Raw genomic sequence first — 18203 nt, forward strand, 5'->3', positions numbered from 1 at the left:
CTCCGGGCACTTCACATTGCGCGGCGTTTCCACGACCGTGTTGGCGACGAGGCACGCAGTGGCGCATTTCATGGCGTAGGCCCCCTGCCTTCCCCACCCACCAGCCTGGGGCTTCTCACGCGAGTGTCTTCTTTCCCTTCACCAAGCCATTGCGTTCTGTTTTTGACACAGATGACCTATTCAATAGCTCTGGGCTCTGGAGGAGGAAGGGGGGATCAGATACACTCACATAAGACGTCAATAACACTGACAGTGCACTCCTCGCTTCTCACTTGTACTTCCACTGAATCTGGACGATCTCGACCCTCATCTGTGACGAACCCATCATCGCCTTCCTCACTGTGGAGATCTACACCAGCATTGCTCATCTACTAGCTTGGACGAGATTAGAACCACAGATTAGCATAGCAGTCCGCCAACTCATTCTGCGGCGGGGTGACTCCAGCTCACAACCCAACACCGACTGGTTCGAGGTTCCATCCATCCATCAACCAGTCCAGTTCTCTCTGTCTTGGCCTCAGCTTTCCGCCAGCACCACACCTCCCTTCCTCCCAGGCCTTGCGGATTCCGCACCTCATCCCCTCGTGTTCCTCCCGGCTTACCCGTCCCGCCTCGCCCTTGGGCCTGTCTCACACCGCGGTGATGCCTTCCATCCTTGCGCTGGTAAAACGCTCCAAATGCGTACCGCGGTCCGATAGTCGGTGGGCACCAATCCACCCTGATCGCCCATCTTGTTTGAGCCGTGACGAGGAGATAGCAATCACCATCGTCGGTGTGATTGGTACGTCCTGCAGCCCGCTGACTCCGCTTACGCCCAGGTGGCCTCGTCACAGCCTGGTGTGTGGGTATGTGGTTGCTATGGGCATGGCGCTCGCACCAGCGCGCGGGACGCGTGCTGGGCCTCGGTGCGCGTTCCGCCACCACGAGCGAAATGAGAGACAGCATGGGATCAAACAGCACGCCGTCGCCTCCGTCTTCGCAAGGCCACGCGTACCCCCCCTCGGCCCCCGTCTTCGCTCGTCCTCAGCCCGCGGAACGCTTCTCCCTTCCCCTCCTGTCTGCGAGGGGTGATCTCCTCCCCGACCCCACGGCGGTCGCAAAACTCAACCGCCAAGCTTCGCTACCCGACACTGCGCAACGCGCATTACCACTACCTCCTCAGCAGAGCATACCTAGCACCCCGCACTACCGGGCTAGAAGCGGCAGCCAAGACCACATGCCACCAACAAGTCCCGTATCGCCCCTGGCAAACGAGCACTCGGCGTTCAACAACGCACTCGCCCACTCGTTGAAGGAATGCGGCGCCATACGCTCCTCAACTCCGCTTTCAGCGCAAGAGCCGGACTGGTTCACGCCTACCCAAGAACGCCCATACGGATACCAGGCGCAGACATACACATCCGTCCCCGGTTTCACACCCCAGTCAATCACGCGCTCGCCGCCAGCCTCAGAGACTCGCCCGCTCATGTTGAATGTCTCGCAGCCTGAGTCTCCGACGAGATCTCTAGGCTCGCGCCGCGGATACGCGCCCCAGTCGCCAGCGAGCCTAACCTCGCCACTCGGCTCACCCGTACAGTCTATGGATCCCTTTCGCTCTGTTATCGCCTCGCCTCCGGCTTCAATGAACTCCCGTCCCTTGCTCAGCTCGGCCCGTCCCACACTTGTATCCGAATCGGGGTCGCCCAAACCTCGTGCGCCTGCTCCTCACGTTCCCGGGCCATTCCCCTGGGCAGCATCGGTTCCTGCTGGCACTGCACGCGCTCTGGCACACCAACCCCAGCCGGTCTCGCCCATCGGAGGACCACGCACGCCCACACGTCCCGTAGTCGGTGCCCAACCCTTCGTCCCGTCGCACGCTCCAGAGTCGCCTATCGCAGGACCATCCTCTGCTGGTTTCTTCACTCCAACCAAACAGAACCTGGCTCCGCCGCGCACACAGCGCCTAATCACGCCTCCCGCCCGCAGCGCCTCGAAGGGCTCTCCCCTCCCCGCCCCCCAGCCGGTCGCGCCCGCCGTCCAGCTTCTCTCGCAGAACACAATGACCATGTTCAACACGTTCTCAGACTCGGACGGACACACGTCCCCCACCTCCATGAGCCAGGAGCAGCACGACATCGACCCCTGGCGTCCACTCCACCCCCTCGGGCGCGCAGGATCCAAGCCACTCCGGTTCGAGCGCGAGCAGGCCGTCGACGGGGCCATGCGCCAGCGCCTGCCGATGCACAGTGAGGTCGTTTCCACTGAAAGCAGGCGGCAGGCAGGCGTGGCCGTACACAAGTCTTTGGTGAGGATTGTGGCCGGATCAAGCGGGGGCGCGTTTGAGACGAGTGGCGACCAGCGTCGCTTTTGAGCGGCGCTCACTGATGGCGCCAAGGACGCATGGCGTACATTCCGGGTGAGGCATTAATGTCATCGACCCGCTCAACACCCTTCCGCCCTCCTCGCCGTCAAACAGTCCCCTCTCCCTAATGCCTCTTCCTTCGCTCCCAATGGATCAATTAGCGTAGGCCGTTCTGTCCCTCGTATATCCCACAAGATGATTCTCAACCGACATGTGGCTATTCGCCGCCACCCGCTGCAACATATACTGTGAACAATTGGTATCTTGTATCACAGTACGCTTCTTGCTTGTTGTAGCTGCGATGTGACTTGGTGCGAGGTATTATGCACGCTCAGCTGTTCAGAGACCTCGTCCAGAGATGAAACCCCGCCTTCATAGTTACAGGCTAATTGAATAATACAAGGTCATGGCATGTGCATTTGGTTCCATGGGCCTAAGATGATGATGCAAGAGCGTTTCGTGCGGCAAGCTGCTCGAAGAGGTCGGCCGCAACCTCCTCTGGTTTCGTGTGCTGATCCCGTAACTTATGCACAAAGGAGACGAGAGTGGTCATCTGGTCCTTGGTAATCCAAGTCGAGCCTGGGGGAGGAGCAGAAATGCCTGGAGTCAACACGCCATCGTCAACCCTCGTCGCACTGCTGTTGCGGGTAGGACTTGCAGGGGAGAGAAACTCATGGTCGAGCAGTTGTGAAATGGTGAGACGCCTGTCCTTATGGTAGTCCAGACATCCGCGCATGGTCGCAATGGCTTCAATCGGGATCGAGACAGTTGTGGGCATATGCGGGCGGTCAGACATGCCGGGAGGGTTGAAGATCGCCGTTGGAGGGTAATCGATGCGATGTGTGGGATCGGCGATCTTGTTCATCTTAGATAATGGTCCGCCAGGTATAGCGTGGAATGGAGGGTTGCCGTAGATCATCTGGTAGAGAATGCAGCCGAGTGACCACACGTCGCTGGGATAGGACAGCTCGACGTCAGCTCGACGTCAGCGACGGGCACCGTACCTTGAGCACTTTCTGATTGTTCATCCGTTGAATCGCTTCTGGGGACATGTAGTTTACAGTGCCAATCTGCTGTCAGCAAACGCGTACGTGCAACTTGCCTGCTGGTCGCGCTGGATGTTGACCGTGTCGTTCGCGATCGCCTTGGCGATGCCAAAGTCGATGATCTTCAAGCGGCCCTTGACGAGGACGAAGTTTGCCGGCTTGAGGTCGGTGTGGACCACATTCTCAGCGTGAACAGCTTGAACAGCCTCGAGCATTTGCTGCCAGTACAGTCCAACGAAGCTCATATTTAGTGGTTTGTATCTCTGCTCGTCGAGCAGAGCGGCAAAGTCGATTTCTCCACACTCCATCACCTGCACGTCAGCGGAGGCCAGAGGAGATAGGGCCATACCATCATCAGCAGTTTAGGTCGACCACTTGGGGTGAAGGTGATTTGGTGGTCGATGAGTTGGATAATGCGGTCATGTCCGCGCAAGCGTCGGAGTAACTCGATCTCGTTCGTGTAACTCTGATATGTCTCGGCGTCGGCGCGCTCCAGTCCGACGCGCTTCAGTGCATACACGACGCGCTTCGCGTGACCCAACACGGAGTAGACTTTGGATGAGCCACCCCGGCCAAGAATACCAAGGCGGTCGTATCCCTCGTTATTGACCTGGGCGTCAGGTTGCAAGTCAGCCAGATCACCTACTAAGAATACCCTCTTCGTCTGAGGAGCTGGAGTCACTGTGGGTGGCTTTGCTTCCTCGACGGGTGCGCTGGGCGGGGGTACCGGACGCGAGACATGTTCTAGTGGAGCAGTCGAACGGGCCAATGCCACGGGGGCCGCGGGCGCTGGACGAAACATGCGAGACGGGGCCTGAGGGTCCGCCGGAGGCCCTGGTCTGCTTGGGACAGCTGGGTGAAGGGGAGGGGTGCGCCCCGCGTCTTGATTTGTCCATTGCGGCTCATTGCGTTGCTCATCTGAAGCTTCCCTGCGGTACAGAGGGCGGTGTACCGGATGTGCAGCCATAGGTGGCGGCGAGGGGGGTCGTTCATCGCGGCGGACTACGCGGTCCCCGTAGTTCGAATGCTCATCATCGTGTTGTGCGACTGTCTGTTCATCTTCTACCCGCAAGGGAGGGGACCGATACCGCGAGGGAGGCGACTCGTCGGCACGGTAGGCTGCTTCTCGGTCACTCTGCTCGATCGAGTCGCGACGCGCTAAAACGTCCATCGGGGCGTCTGCTGATATGGGAGATTCTTCAGCAAACTCAGTCTCCGCTTCCTCTGGCTCGCGAAGACGACGCGCTGGGCCGCCAAAGCGTGACAGGTTCGAGATAGGTTTGTTAGTACGGCGTGCAGAGGAGACGCCTAGTGTTCTCTGCGTGAGGCCAGGAGTGACGAAGGAGCGCTTTTCTGTCTCCTCACGACTCTTGTAAGCGGGGATGGGGTCGTCGGCGCGGCTGGATGAGCTGGCCAGCGGGACAGAGGTGATGCGCGATTGCGCCTTAACGACCGTGGGGATGTGTTCGTCAAGCTGGGCCATGGTGTGAGTTGGAGGAGGAGGAGGTCGCCGGGATGGGAGCTGATCGCTGGGCGGGGTAGAGGTTGAGGACCACGCCGGAGATGAGCCCCGCGATATGAGGGAGGGAGGGCCCTTATCAAAGTAAGATGGTGGCTACGGTCGGTCAGCTCGACAGGAACACTGGAGGTAGAGACAGAATTGGGCGCGGCACACTCACCTTCTCCCACGCCTTGGCTGACGGCGGCGGCGTCACGGACTTTGGCGCTTCTCGGCCACCAGCCGCGAGCCAATCGAAGTGAAAGTCCGGTGTTTCCACTTCGAAAGACTCTTCCTCCCCATAAATGGGATCAACTGTCATGTTCGTGTACGTTGGCTTGAGAGGGGTGCGAGGTGATTCCGACATGACGCAGGGAGGGTCGCGGAGCAGTGATGTCGCGTTGATCCCACGCCTAAGCTCAAATGACGCCGTCGAGTAGACCTGCAAACAGGTGCCGCGTGATTATAAAGCCTGGGAGGCACGCAGAGTTGATGTATGTCGAGTTGTGAAGGTCGAGTGGGCTAACAACGATTAGAAGCAAGGCGCGTGCGACAGATTGCCGTGAAGGTGAGGTGGCCAACACGTGATTTCGTGCTTGTTTACATCTCGGAAGCAATTGTGTCTGACTCAAACCATCAAAAGCCTCCCCCTATCGTGACGCATTCAATCTAGATCAGCTTGGCACGCCTCGTCATCCCTTCCGCACCGATTCTACTACACGTTGGTTCATCTTCACGCTTCACTACTACTGACTGCTTCTTCCTAGCCTGGGCCATCGTCCCCATGGCCCAATCGACACCTTGCCACCGTTGGACGTCCTCGAAATCCACGGAGGCCTTGTCGAATCTAGTGTAAAATAATGACCAAGTTGGCTGGGTATCTTGATGATGACGCATGCTTATGAGAGAGTGGAGTATAGGAACCTGGGAAAGTCAGCGAAGTGTGCAGTAAGGGGGTTTACAGATTGTTGGTCGCAGCGATCTGAAGTCAGCTTATGTCCTGAGCGCGTGGAGTCAAACGATACTCACAGCAATAGTGTTCTCCCTCGGGTGCCAGCTGCCGTGTAACTAGACGAGTATCAGTACATTGCGCGGTAGGGACGCACCACCGAACACCGGTTGACTCACAATCTTCTTAGCAAAGTCGATGCCCTCAGTCTGCATGCCCTCCTTCTTGCCTGGCACCTTGCCGCGCGCGCCACCAATCTTCTTGGCCTTGAAGGCCGACTTGTCGGCCTGCAGAACCACATCATTGTCACTGTTCACGTCGTAAATTCGGAAGTAATTGTGATACGAGCCGGTCATGACTTGACTGCAACATTAGCGGCGTACGCCTGCGGTGTAATTGCCATGGACATGACGCACCTGCCGTCTCCCGAGAAGGTACACTCGAACTTGTCGAAGATGCAGTCGTTCTCATATAGGTCGCACAACTTCTGGCGGAGGTGGTCGTGAATATTGATTGTCTTCACAGGCTTGTTTTCCATGTTCATGTCCCAGATCTTCAACGTCAAGTAATCTCGGGACAGGATGTAGCGCCCGTCGCGCGAAAACTTGACATCCGAAATGGACGAGATGATCTCGGAGAAGAACGACTTCTGCGAAGGGTCCTCCTCCTCCTCAAACACTGCTGCGTCAGAGCCCACTGCACATAGTAGAACCCACGTTTGGCATGCTGGTCGCACAGAGCTGATTCTCGCATGTCGGCCAGCTTGATAGTCCCCTTGGAGCTAGAATACATGAAGAGATTGCAGTGAATGGGGTGGAATTCAGCGGCCGTGATCACCTCGGTGAGCTCCTCCATGTTTACAGGCTTGATGTCGACAATGTCTGGTCTTGTCAGCTCATGCGAACCTGCGCTGACCCACTAAAGCTCTGGTCGCTGACGTTGAGGTTCCATAGGTTGATCCGCAGGTCATCTGCAGAGATGTAGGTCTCGCCATCTGAGTTCACAGATATAGAGTTGATGTGATACGCGTGAGCGTTCGCGTACACCTTGCGGGGCACGGCGGCCGTAATCGAGTCGTGCGTCGTCATTCGCGGGAGTCGCAGCTGAGGCTGGACAGCACCGACCGGACCTCCGCCTGTAATGTCCTGAGTATGGTTGTTCTCGGTGACGACCTTAATCTGCTTGTCGAACACTTTCCAAAGCTTGATCGTCTTGTCTGAAAATGGTCAGTGTGGGTCCCAATCGCGCCCTCGCGCTTCACGCTCGCGTTGGTACGCGTGCTCACCGTTGGTGCTGAGGAGAAAATGGGCCGCATTCTGGCGCTTACACCACCTAATGCGGTTGATCTTTTCCTCAATCTCCAGCGACTTGAGGTAGTCAAACTCGGGCTCGTGTGATTGAAACTGCGGAGGGCGTCAGGATGTTGACACCAGCGAGGAAGAAAACAACAACAAGCCTCTTACCTCGGTATAAAATTTGTACTCGCAGCCCTTCTTCTGCGAGACGTCAGCACCGGTGAACACAATGGGAAGGCCTGGTGAGAGGGATGACGGCGCGTGCGGCGACGAGGCTGAAGCGTACCTGTTCGTTACGCTCAAACAAAACTACACGGCCACCCTTGTCTCCGGTCGCCAGATAATCGCCAGTGTGGTCAAACTCGACGGTGGAGATGATGTCGGCTGTAAGAGGGCATCAGCTACTGCGCACGCAGCCAAAGGAGGTGTGGATACAGATGGAGAAGGCAGAGGCGGTAGTGAGGTGGAAGTGCACGTACCCTCTGTGATGTCCTCAACTTCGCCCTTGTCTCCGAAACACTGGGCAAAGCGCCATTGGTTTGTCGGTGCCTCTGGATCCATGACAGGCGAGGACGATTGTCACGGTCGGTTGAGGAGAAGTGACGGGAGGGGTTTCAAGTGATCCTTGAGTGTGTAGGATCGGATGAAAGGAGGGATGGAGGATGCGGTTTGGACGAGTGAAGATGTGGAAGTGTGAATGAATCCGGTGGCCGGCGGTGGGGTGAGCGAGGTGGAGGCTGTTTTGTCGATTGGTGATAGGTGGTGAGACGGATCTGCGGTCCGAGGGAGGAAAGCTCTGGCAAGTTGGCCGTTGGATAGTGGGGATGGGGCGATGCGGGAGAGTAGGAGTGCGAGGAGATAAGAGATGGAGGAGGATGCAGAAGCTGATGAGGAGGAGAAGAGAGACGAAGGATGAGGGATGGACGAAGAGAAGACGAGGTGGGTGGATGGCGCAAGTGGATAGGATGCAGGATGCAAGCTGGGCAGAGGAGGATTGGATGCCTCGCTGGATCGCTGGGCCGTGACGACAGCGGGGGGAGGGGAGGGAAGCCAGGCATGCGAGGGAGGCGTGGGAGGGACGATGGGCCCGGTGGCCTGCATAGCCTGCATGGCCTGCATGGCCTGCATAGCCTGGGTGGGGCAGTCAAAGGGACTGTACATATTGAGAGCTGTGTGTGCGTGTCGCCCCTGATCCTTTGATGCATTTTGCCCTCTGGCGCTTTGGCCGAGTCACGAGTCAGTCAGTGGCGGCTACAAATGTTTATTAGTCTGCTTCCAAGTACTCATTTGAAGCGTCTTCCGGCCATTCCTAATGGGCTGCGCTGTCGGGCACGACGTGACGACATTTCTATGTACATGCCTAATCTGTAGATTCCTAGGCGTGCCTCCCCCTAAGCAGCCCCCTCCACTTGACGAAGCCACGACCGTGCCACCGTTGCTGTCATGTTGTCATCACGCACCTTATCTGTTGTCGACTTCTCTCCTCGACTACCACGACTAGCTCCGTTTCAATCCACATCCAGCGCATCTAGAAACGGTCTTTCCTGCTTGACATTATCCCCATGCCTCCAAAGAAATCCAAAGCGGAGGAGGCACTTGCCTTCCTCGATAATCTCGACAACCTCGAGCCCGAGAACCCCGAAACAAGTTCTACCTCGGCGCGCCCATCAACTGACAGTGCGAATCGCAAGGACGAGCCAGTCGAGCCCGCACCAGACGCAGAGGCGGCAGACGCGCTAGCCTTCCTCGAAGCCCAGATTAATCAGAAGCGCGCGCCGTTATCCAAGCCCTCTAGCTCGACTCCGCGGACCGCAAGCCCAGCCCTCGGCGCGCCAGGAACGACTGCTAGTGCCCCCAAGGCCCCAGCTTCCCCAGCGCCTGCTGCTGCGCCCGCATCCGACCCACAACCCGCTGCGAGCAGCTGGGGATGGGGCGGCGGCTCCTTCTGGTCGTCGGCGACCTCGGCGATCCAGAGCGCTCAACGTGTCGCGGACGAGCAGTACCGCAAGGTCCGCACCGAGGGTGTCTCGGGAATCCGCGAGCAGATTGATCAGCTACATGTGGGCGGAGTCGACGTTGGCAAGCTTAGGAAGGACGCTGAGACTCGCCTTGGTGGCCTGGCCAAGAACGTAGGAAACATCGATCTCGACAAGCTTCGTAAGGTGGTGGATGGCTCCGCTAACGACCAGGTCAAGAAATCCTCACGCAGGCCAACTCGACCCTCACCACTCTCATTAACACTGTTGCCCCCCCTATCTCCGCGCACGAGACAATCGAGCTGTGGCTCTCGCACCCCATGGTAGGGTACGAGGGCGTTGAGGGCGTTGTCTATCGCGCGTGGATGACCATTCTCGAGCAGACAGAGTCCGGAGAGCTCGTCGTGGTCTGGTCGCCTCCTGAAAAGGATCTGCCCACGGAGCGCACGTTGAATCCTATCACGGGATGGGACGAGGGATGGAAGGCTGCCCAGGAAGAGGTCAAGGCCACCAAGGGTCGTGAGGACAAGAATCCGCGCGGCCGAGCACGGGCGCAATCAGGTGAGCCCAGTTCAGACCATCCTTCCAGCGCTAACATTTCTAGATGACGTGCCTGTCACGACGATACCTGTCTTCCTCCAACTGCAGCCTGTGTTAGCTCCGTTGCCGTTCCCCGAACCAGCTCTGCAGCTGTCAACCACAGGAACGTCCGCGACCCCCTCCAAGCACCTCTACTTCATTGTTAGCCTGCAGGACCCCACTCACGAACTGCAGTTCACCACCATCAGTCAGCCATCGCCAGGAGACTGGCTGGATGTCGAGTATGACAAGAGCGACTGGGTGGAGGAGCGTCTTGTTGATGTTCTGAAGACGAGCGTTGAGATCGTGGCACAGGACGTGAGTAACAAGGTCATTGGGTATGGGCACCAGCTGACGCGCAGTACGTTTCCACCCGCATGGCACTCAAACCATCGGCATCCATGCCAGCCACGCCCAGAGAGGTGGCGGACACGCAGCCTACAACCAATAGTTCGAGCGTGGCAGCATGACGAGAGCGTGAGATGCAAACCTGGCCTGGCAGCGGGCGCGTATAGAGACAGTGCATGATGCAAAGACTAAAAGTCGCCTAGGTCGAGCGTGAATGTGCGCGCCACGTACTGCTGTGGGGTTTCACCCTTCCGCATGCCAGAGATGGGAGGAGCGTTCACCACTATCTCCTTTATAACTACAGGATGACTGCCGTCCTGGGACGCAGCTCTGCACGGGTCAGCGCAATTCTTCTCAGACGCAGCTCTTGCCAACTTACGCGGCCTTCGCCCGGACAATGGCATCCTCAGCCTTCTTCTTAGCGACAGCAGCCTCGTGGGCCTTGATCATTGTTTCGCGCGTCTTCCGGCGGTTGTTTTCGTTGATTTTGGCGATACGCAGATCATACTCGGACAACTCTCCCTCGCCCTCGAGGAGCTCGCCAGTGTTGGGATCAGCGCCGAGCTCCTGAATCTGCTGCCCAATAAAGGCGGCCGTCTCCATGTCGTTGCGGCGCAGAGCGAGCTGCTTAGACGACATAAGTGATGTGATCTGCAGCACGATCTTCTGCCTCTGTGCCTGCGGGTTTGCTTGCTTGCGAGCATCGACTTGCCGGTTGACCTCCTCCTCTGTCATCGGGCGGTCTCGCAGAGCCACAATTTCCTCGTGCTTCGCTTTGAGCTCTGAACGTCTTGGGTTCTTGACGTTGTCGGCCTTATTTGTCATGGTAAAGCGAGAGAACTCTGACTGCACGTCAGCGCAGGATGGCACGCGAAGCCAATACGAACCTCCGAGACCTCAGTGTTAGACACATCGGCGATGCGGTACAGTCGATTCAGCTTGCCGTAGGCACAAATGAGGGCATGGCTGGCGGAGACGTCGCGTCCCTTGTACTCAACCGCATAACGTCCATGGTGGTGCTCTGATTCCACCCCTGTATTGTTAGCTGGAGCTCCGCGTCTCCTACATGTTAACTACTCACCAATGATGCGGTGAACACGGTACTTTGGTCGCCCTTGCTCGTCCGTCCCCGCTGGAATGCGAACGTACGCATCTAGTCGTCAGCTTAATCAAGCGCGTCGACTCACTCTTAATCACCTCCTCGAACTGATCCTTGAACATCATTTCCACGAGTTCATATCGGTTGAGTGTCGCTTCGTTGAGTTCCAGATATGATGGCGGCATGGAATCGATATCGACCTCGACCTTGCGGCGTTTCTGGCTTGGCCGTTCCCGCCCAGGAGATGTGTGTCGCCACGAGTCTCTCACTGAGATTTCACCCTCTTCAGACGAGGCCTCATCCTGTGATGCCAACGATGATGAGCGAGCACGACGACCGCCTTGCGCTAACTTCGCCGCCTAAGAGATCAGCTGTGCCAAAAGCGAATAGGCTCACCCTCCGCTGCGCCCGCTCCTCTTTGGACTTCCTCTTGTTCTTGAGGTCCATCATAGCTCTGTACTTCTCATCGGTGACGCTCGTGTGCTTTCCTGCATCGTTAGCAACATCAATTCAGGCACGTACGTTGCTTGCGAGGTGTGTAGTCGTCCTCGTCCTCGTCCTGTCCTGCGGCCATCTTGTACATGGCATCGAGCTGCGCCGCGTCCTTGAACTTCTGAATCTCCTCTTGACGGGCAGCAAGAATATTCTCACGCTCGATCTCTGGAAGCGAGTCAAGGCTATGATCAGCGCCGCCGCGGCCGTGGCACTCACTTGTCACGATCGTCCTCGTCGATATACTTCCCCTCGAGTGGGTAAGGGTTTGTCTTGTTCACCGGGCGCGACCTGGAAACCTCTGCCTCCGAGTCGACATCCATGTCCATGTCCTCGTCCATATCCATGTCCATCTCCTCCTCTCCCTCGCCCTGGCCCTCGCCATCGTTGTCATCAGAGTCCTCACTTGAAGTCAGTGGAAATGTATCGAGGAGACGCACTAGGATTGGTGATTCTTGCGACCACCCGCTGTGCGTTTCTTGTGATGACGCGAGGAGTCATCCTCAGCTAGGCCGAGAAGCTCGTTCTCAAGATCGGACATGTTTTGTGTGGGGAGTCGTTGTTGATTCAGCTATGTTGAGAATGGAGGAGGGTTGCGTTCAGATGAGACATGATCAATGGGACGCGGAACCAAATTCGTATGTCCTTGATGGCCTCCAGGTGGAGGTGCGTGATTCATGACGTTTCAGAACACCTTTCAACTCTCCTGCGAGTATTCACGCCCAGCCCAGATCAAGCTACTCTATGTTGGCGGCAGTCTGGATCGTCGCTTGGGGGTTGATATGCGCCGCCGTGTCGGGCTTTGCAGGATCACCTGACCAGCTCCACGAGCACCATGAGCAAGTGGCCGAGCTCTTTGCTGGTGGCGAGGATCGGCACACCAACAACTGGGCCGTTCTCGCTTGCACCTCGAGGTTCTGGTTCAACTACCGCGTGAGAGGATTGAGGCTCTTGGGTTGACAGCAGCACATCGCCAACACACTTGCAATCTACCGTAGCATCAAGCGACTCGGCATCCCCGACTCTAATATCATCTTGATGCTCGCCGACGATGTTGCATGTAACGCGCGCAATATCTTCCCTGCCACAGTGTACGCCAACCCCAACCGTCAGCTAGACTTGTACGGTGACAGCGTTGAGGTCGACTACAGCGGCTACGAGGTGACAGTTGAGAACTTCCTTCGCACCCTCACTGGTGAGCCGGGATCTCGAACAGGAGCTGACGCCAGGCCGGCTGAACCCCAACGTGGCACCTAATAAGCGGTTGTTGTCAGATGCGTCGTCTAACGTGCTCATCTACCTCACGGGGCATGGCGGCAATGAGTTCCTCAAATTTCAAGACAACGAGGAGCTTTCTGCATTCGACGTCGCCGACGCTGTGGAGCAGATGTGGGAGAAACGAAGGTTGGTGATACAGGTTCCCTTACCCGTCTATTAACACGCAGGTATAATCGCCTTCTCTTCATGATCGACACGTGTCAGGCCAACACAATGTACTCGCAGTTTTACTCGCCCAATATCATCGCCACCGGGTCGTCCGCGCTGGGCGAGAACTCGCTTTCCGTGAGTCTAGCCGCGGTCGTGCTGACTGTAGCACGATAACGACTACGACGTCGGCGTTGCGATTATCGACAGCTACACCCACTTCGTACTGGGATACCTTGAGGGCATGAACAAGACCTCGCAGTTGAACCTCCAGCAGCTGGTACGCTAATACGCTGTTCCTGCCTGACACCAGTTCGACGCATATGACTCCACCATCATCAGGTCGAATGCTGGGGTGTCATCACATCTGTCCCCAAAGTCGCCGCGGGACATACTCCTCACTGACTTTTTCGGTGGCGTCGCTCGCGTTGAGGTCACACCCAGCGACTCTCCTGGAGCGGCCAGTGCGACTGGGTGGGAGCCAGACCGGCCCAGCGAGAGGGAGAATAGACTGCAGCCCAAGCATCGGCGATTCAAAGTGTTACACGACCGCCCGCCGCAGGGCGCGGGCCTCGCGCATCGCACTACCAACACGCAGATCGTCGGCCTCCTCTGCGGGATGGGAGTGCTTCTAGGTGCGGCCTCCTTTGTATACATGCACAGGCAATAGCATAGTATTATATTGAATGCACCTATCATTCTAGACTTTCTAGACCTTCTTGCGGACCCCGCCGCCGATGAGCTTCGTGAGTCGGAGGCCGAGGTCCACGGCCATCATCAACGGCACGACAAGATAGGGAATGTAACAGCTAAGCAGAGAGGCGAGCTCAAAAGTCGTGAGGGGCGGGCTGGTATTTGTGTCCCACAGCAGAGACTGCAGAACGGGGAGGAGGGTCGTAGCGGTACTGGCGCCGTATGCCACAAGAAGCGGCCACACGCGCTTGTCATCTTGGGTTAGCGAAAGGCCACGTGAAATGGGCGCTTGGTCCGTCAAGACACTCCGCTCTGTCTCTCCCAACGCGTTTCTACCTCGATTAAGCGCTCATCTCTCCCTCGCCCCAGCCGACTCTCGCAGTGGAGCCTGCCAGTCTGCGACTCACTCCTCCATAGTCCCATTGCACCGAGCACAAAGCATGGAAGCTGGAAGACCACCTCGAGGTAGAAGAAGGGCATCATGAAATCCATGGATCCGTCTCGCGTAAGAACGCCGGTCATGACTGGATCGCGGAACAGACCAATGTACCACTTGCCGAAGGACTCGAGGGCACCGGGCACGAGCCACTTCGGATACACGGCCTGGGCGTCCATCATAAGCGTCGCAGGCTGATGTCAGCGGTGTGTCGGAAAGGCGCGTACAATGTGCGACACCAAAAATAGGAAGTAGACGCGGTCGCAGGAGCGGCCGGCGAAGCGCGACATCATCTGGCGACGGAAGACTGTATTGAGATAGAGGCAGTTAGGACGTAGTCATCCAGGAAGTCATCCGACCCGGTCGTCGTGGATTAAAATGATTCCGCTATTAATAACCGATAATCCTAGGGCGACTCGGGTGAAGTCCTAATGCTTACATGCAAATTGTACGACGGTTATGGGCGACTCGGGTGAAGTCCTAATGCTTACATGCAAATTGTACGACGGTTATGCTATGCTTCATGACTTGTATGCTTCTGACATCCATGCACACCTCCTTTTATCACGTGCACTCAGCGAGCAACGCCTCCAGGTCAGCGACGACATCCGACATTGTGGGGCGCTCGGCCGGGTCCTGGTGCCACATTCGCTCGATCAGGTTGACCGGCTCCGCTCCCCAATGCTTGCGGAGGCCCGTCAACGGTGGTCGCTTGTGCTTCTGCCCGACCGCATCATAAATGTAGTGCTCGTTATGACCCTCCCATGGGTACTTCTCGGTTGTCAGCGTGCGTCCCCTTCTGATACACCTACTGGCTCGCCGATCCACCCTGACAACATCTCCCAGTACACCAGCGCGACCGAGAAAACGTCCACTTTGTAATCGTACTTCGGGTGGGGGTGCCACAGTTCGGGGGCCTGCCAGTTGACAGTTCCCACCAGACTGCGAATCATTGACCGCGTGCTCTGCTTCACCCGCGCAAGTCCAAAGTCTCCCACCTTGGCGACACCTTGTTTGTTGATCAGAATGTTTGTTGATTTGCACTATGTCTGTCAGCTGTCATCAAGAGAGAAGACGTACGTCACGATGAATCACTGCTGGGTTCCGGAGGTGCAAATACTCCAGACCACGAGCAATGTCCAACATAATGCGCAAGACGCGCTTCAGCGACGGCGTGGAAACGTTACGCTCGAAATCAGTCTAGGAGGAAGGGCCTCAGCTCACAATGTAATCAAACAAGTCCCCGTTCTCGCAAAGCTCGCTGATCAGCATACAAGGGACTTGTGACGTGTCTTCCGGGATGCAGATGCCTCGCTGCGATATTAGCTGTGAACACCACGGTACCCACGAATCTAACGATGTTGGGATGCCGGAATTCCGCCAAGAGTTTCAGTTCGCGGATGTCCACTGTAAAGTCAGCGCTTCGGCTCTCGGAGAGCGGACAGCAACGAACTCTCGCTAAGGTGCTCTCGAAATTCGGAGATGGCGACCTTGCGCCCCCGCAACTTGCCAACATAAACACTGGATGTCAGCTCCGCCGCCTGTCGTTGAGGCGTCCATACTCTTTGAAACCGCCACTACCAATCTTTCCCATCTTCTGAAGAGACTCGGGCTGAATAGTAAAGTCCTCAAGCCCGAGCTCCTGCAAGTCGAGATTGAGGTCATTATCAGGCGTGCGTGGCGCCTTATCGCTGGACCGGCGTGGTGTAGCAGGGTCTTCAGCATGGATGTGTTTTCGCTGGAGAATAGGCGTATCTTCCCCCTTGCGGTGATTATGCGTCAGAACAGCGCTCATCAGGACGGGAGAGCTGGGGCGAGCCGTGCCTTGCGAACTAGTGGTGGAGCTTGATGCTAGATTGTCCAAGCGTTCATCCCGCTGCTTATGTCAGAACACGTATGTATCATTTGAAGGACACTTACCCAGGTGATGAGTGCGGCCGCAAGCTGAGGTTTTGTGCCGCCGACCTCAAGGTTTCGCTGCTCGCACATCTGCACGAGTTGGTCACGGCGCAATCGCATGAGACTGGCATGGGTGACACCAGCGAGACTAGCATCTGTGATCGGTCAGCGTGGATATTCAACGCAAGCTCACCAGCCCCCCATCCCCCGGGCTCGTCGACCTCCTCCTCCTCCAACGAGTCATCATCCACGTCATCTGTCGACTCCGATCTCTCCTGGATATCGCCAAAAGCCCTGCCGGACCTGGTAGTGCGCGATCGGGTGCAGACGTCGACATCGCTGTGCGGCGGCGAGTCAATTTGGATGGGGTCACCTAGCAACACCTTGGCATGGGTTGAGTTCTGCCGAGAGCGCGTTACTGGGCCACTCCGCGAGCCACTGCGGGTCCGAGAAGAGCATCTGCGTTGCTGGGAGGGTGGGCTTGTCGCTGAGGTAGTCAGCCCGCAGCTCTGGTAGCCGCCGTTCTTGACGGTAAACTCACAATGATCTATATCTTGCTCGTCGTTGGATTCTTCCTCATTACTCGAGCTGTCCGGTTGCATAGCTCGCAGCGCCTCTCGCTTCGCTCGGCGGTCGAGCGTTTCGCGGGTGGATGTCGATTCAGACCGTTTGAATTGACGAGAGTTACCTGCCGAGACCGACTCTGCATCCGCATTGTCTTCTTGGTCGGCGTCAACCTCGGTAGAGCCGTTTGAGCTTGCGCTGCCGCGAGTGCGAGGTCGCAGTCTCCGAGCAATGGGCGTGCGCTCTACCCCCGATACAATCGAGACAGCTCGTCGTGGGGGGTGACGGGGAGGTTTCCTCAAATCCACTTCGCAAGAAGGATCGTTGGAGCCGTCGCTCGTTGTGGCGTACTGGGACGAGACAGTTGACGAACGAGTCTGCCTGAGACGCGTTGCCTTCTGAGATGGACTCTTAACAGTCTGATCGAACCTGGCTTTCCGTGTATCACGACGTCCTGTCCCTTTGGGTCGTACAGATATCTTCGCCTGCCGTTCCTTGCGGTTCACGGCGTCAAGTGGTGGCCGTTGGCGGCCCCTCCATCGCCTTGGGGCTCTGGGACTCACCTCGACCCCAACGTCCCTAATCAACTGGCTGTCGCCAGAGGACGATGGGGGCGAGGCCAACGACGAACTCCCGGACTCTCTGGACGTCGGTTTGTGGTCTTGGAGAGCCGACGGCTCGTGTGCGGCAGCTTGCTTGCGCTGTTCGTCAGTGGCCGCCTCAATTGTGCGCCCTCACCGCTTTGATTAGACCGTTGACGAGGTCAACTTTACTTAATCCCCTCTTCAAATCGAGATTGCTGATATCGTTGCCCTCCTCGTCGTCATCAGACCACATGCCACAGACTTTCCATAGTCGAACGAGCTCGCTTTTGCGTAACCGGTGGAGGGCCGAGGCTGGCGCCATTTGTAAAAGGTGCTGGTCATCTGCAGCGTTAGTGCCATCCGATGCTGACGGGCTCACCTTCCGCGATGAACTCGGGCATCTCGTCCTCAGTCTCAATCCAACTTTCGTCGGATACGGACTCGATGTCGGAACGTTTGCGCTTGCGGGGGCTCAGAGCCTGCTCGTCCCCGGAAAGTGGCAGGGGTTTGGGGCGACGTGGGACACCAGACCGTCTGTGGGTCCGAGAAACAGTGCGCGGACTTGAAAGAGAAAACCGATTGGGAAGAGAATGCGAGTCGCGATTGGAGTCGGTGTCTGATGAGGGCGGCGGTAGCCTGTTAACATTGAGGGATGACATGCCGATGCGTCGCCGCTTGGACACATGTTTAATGGCACCTTTGTGCACTAATGGGGAAGCCGCTCTGCGAATGGGTGACTCCATGTACCAGCGCGAGCGCGTGCGCGTATGGATCATTGCGGGTGTGGCCATGGTGGAAACGGCTTGTGGCGAAGGGTATTCAAAGCCGAATGGGCGTGGTGGGCGGCATGAACATTGCAGTGACTGCAAGTGACTGGGAGAGCAAATTGGGCTGAGACAACGATGCTATCCCTCGCTACTGCATTCCGCAGAGCAAACAGCTGATGATGAAGAGGAGCCAGCGATGAAGGGAACTGTAA

At 57.3% G+C, this 18203-nt stretch overlaps 8 protein-coding genes across 8 annotated transcripts; 3 read left to right on the forward strand and 5 right to left on the reverse strand.

The window, feature by feature from the left end:
* Positions 1-1216: 1216 nt before the first annotated feature.
* COLE_02640 (uncharacterized protein) lies at positions 1217-2350 on the forward strand (the record flags this gene model as incomplete). Its single annotated transcript, XM_018425556.1, has 1 exon — positions 1217-2350. One exon carries the CDS (start codon positions 1217-1219, stop codon positions 2348-2350), a length of 1134 nt encoding a protein of 377 aa, XP_018276251.1.
* A 424-nt stretch (positions 2351-2774) lies between these two features.
* COLE_02641 (uncharacterized protein) lies at positions 2775-5252 on the reverse strand (the record flags this gene model as incomplete). The annotated part of the gene is made up of 6 exons (XM_018419768.2): positions 2775-3308; positions 3346-3411; positions 3444-3698; positions 3737-3997; positions 4034-5002; positions 5067-5252. The coding sequence occupies 6 exons, from the start codon at positions 5250-5252 to the stop codon at positions 2775-2777; spliced, it is 2271 nt and encodes a 756-aa protein (XP_018276250.1).
* A 532-nt stretch (positions 5253-5784) lies between these two features.
* Positions 5785-7690, reverse strand: COLE_02642 (uncharacterized protein; the record flags this gene model as incomplete). The annotated part of the gene is made up of 11 exons (XM_018424185.2): positions 5785-5809; positions 5848-5867; positions 5915-5953; positions 6014-6197; positions 6251-6512; positions 6551-6715; positions 6754-7050; positions 7120-7237; positions 7298-7330; positions 7416-7513; positions 7609-7690. The coding sequence occupies 11 exons, from the start codon at positions 7688-7690 to the stop codon at positions 5785-5787; spliced, it is 1323 nt and encodes a 440-aa protein (XP_018276249.1).
* A 1001-nt stretch (positions 7691-8691) lies between these two features.
* Positions 8692-10154, forward strand: COLE_02643 (uncharacterized protein; the record flags this gene model as incomplete). Its single annotated transcript, XM_018424184.2, has 4 exons — positions 8692-9286; positions 9319-9666; positions 9710-10002; positions 10047-10154. The coding sequence occupies 4 exons, from the start codon at positions 8692-8694 to the stop codon at positions 10152-10154; spliced, it is 1344 nt and encodes a 447-aa protein (XP_018276248.1).
* Positions 10155-10220: 66 nt separating this feature from the next.
* On the reverse strand, positions 10221-12164 carry COLE_02644 (uncharacterized protein; the record flags this gene model as incomplete). Its single annotated transcript, XM_018424183.2, has 9 exons — positions 10221-10362; positions 10412-10878; positions 10920-11065; positions 11114-11185; positions 11220-11490; positions 11528-11619; positions 11654-11808; positions 11843-12028; positions 12064-12164. 9 exons carry the CDS (start codon positions 12162-12164, stop codon positions 10221-10223), a joined length of 1632 nt encoding a protein of 543 aa, XP_018276247.1.
* Positions 12165-12367: 203 nt separating this feature from the next.
* COLE_02645 (uncharacterized protein) lies at positions 12368-13718 on the forward strand (the record flags this gene model as incomplete). Its single annotated transcript, XM_018426942.2, has 6 exons — positions 12368-12556; positions 12590-12818; positions 12853-13027; positions 13069-13186; positions 13218-13328; positions 13362-13718. The coding sequence occupies 6 exons, from the start codon at positions 12368-12370 to the stop codon at positions 13716-13718; spliced, it is 1179 nt and encodes a 392-aa protein (XP_018276246.1).
* Positions 13719-13757: 39 nt separating this feature from the next.
* Positions 13758-14467, reverse strand: COLE_02646 (uncharacterized protein; the record flags this gene model as incomplete). Its single annotated transcript, XM_018424182.2, has 3 exons — positions 13758-14077; positions 14149-14371; positions 14405-14467. 3 exons carry the CDS (start codon positions 14465-14467, stop codon positions 13758-13760), a joined length of 606 nt encoding a protein of 201 aa, XP_018276245.1.
* A 274-nt stretch (positions 14468-14741) lies between these two features.
* Positions 14742-18015, reverse strand: COLE_02647 (uncharacterized protein; the record flags this gene model as incomplete). Its single annotated transcript, XM_018424181.2, has 12 exons — positions 14742-14951; positions 14990-15220; positions 15258-15365; positions 15402-15491; positions 15526-15584; positions 15631-15698; positions 15740-16056; positions 16098-16231; positions 16270-16563; positions 16618-17341; positions 17379-17566; positions 17604-18015. The coding sequence occupies 12 exons, from the start codon at positions 18013-18015 to the stop codon at positions 14742-14744; spliced, it is 2835 nt and encodes a 944-aa protein (XP_018276244.1).
* Positions 18016-18203: the final 188 nt, after the last annotated feature.

This window comes from Cutaneotrichosporon oleaginosum (genome assembly GCF_008065305.1).
Source record: "Cutaneotrichosporon oleaginosum strain ATCC 20508 chromosome Unknown ATCC20508_contig02, whole genome shotgun sequence".
Taxonomy (NCBI): domain Eukaryota; kingdom Fungi; phylum Basidiomycota; class Tremellomycetes; order Trichosporonales; family Trichosporonaceae; genus Cutaneotrichosporon; species Cutaneotrichosporon oleaginosum.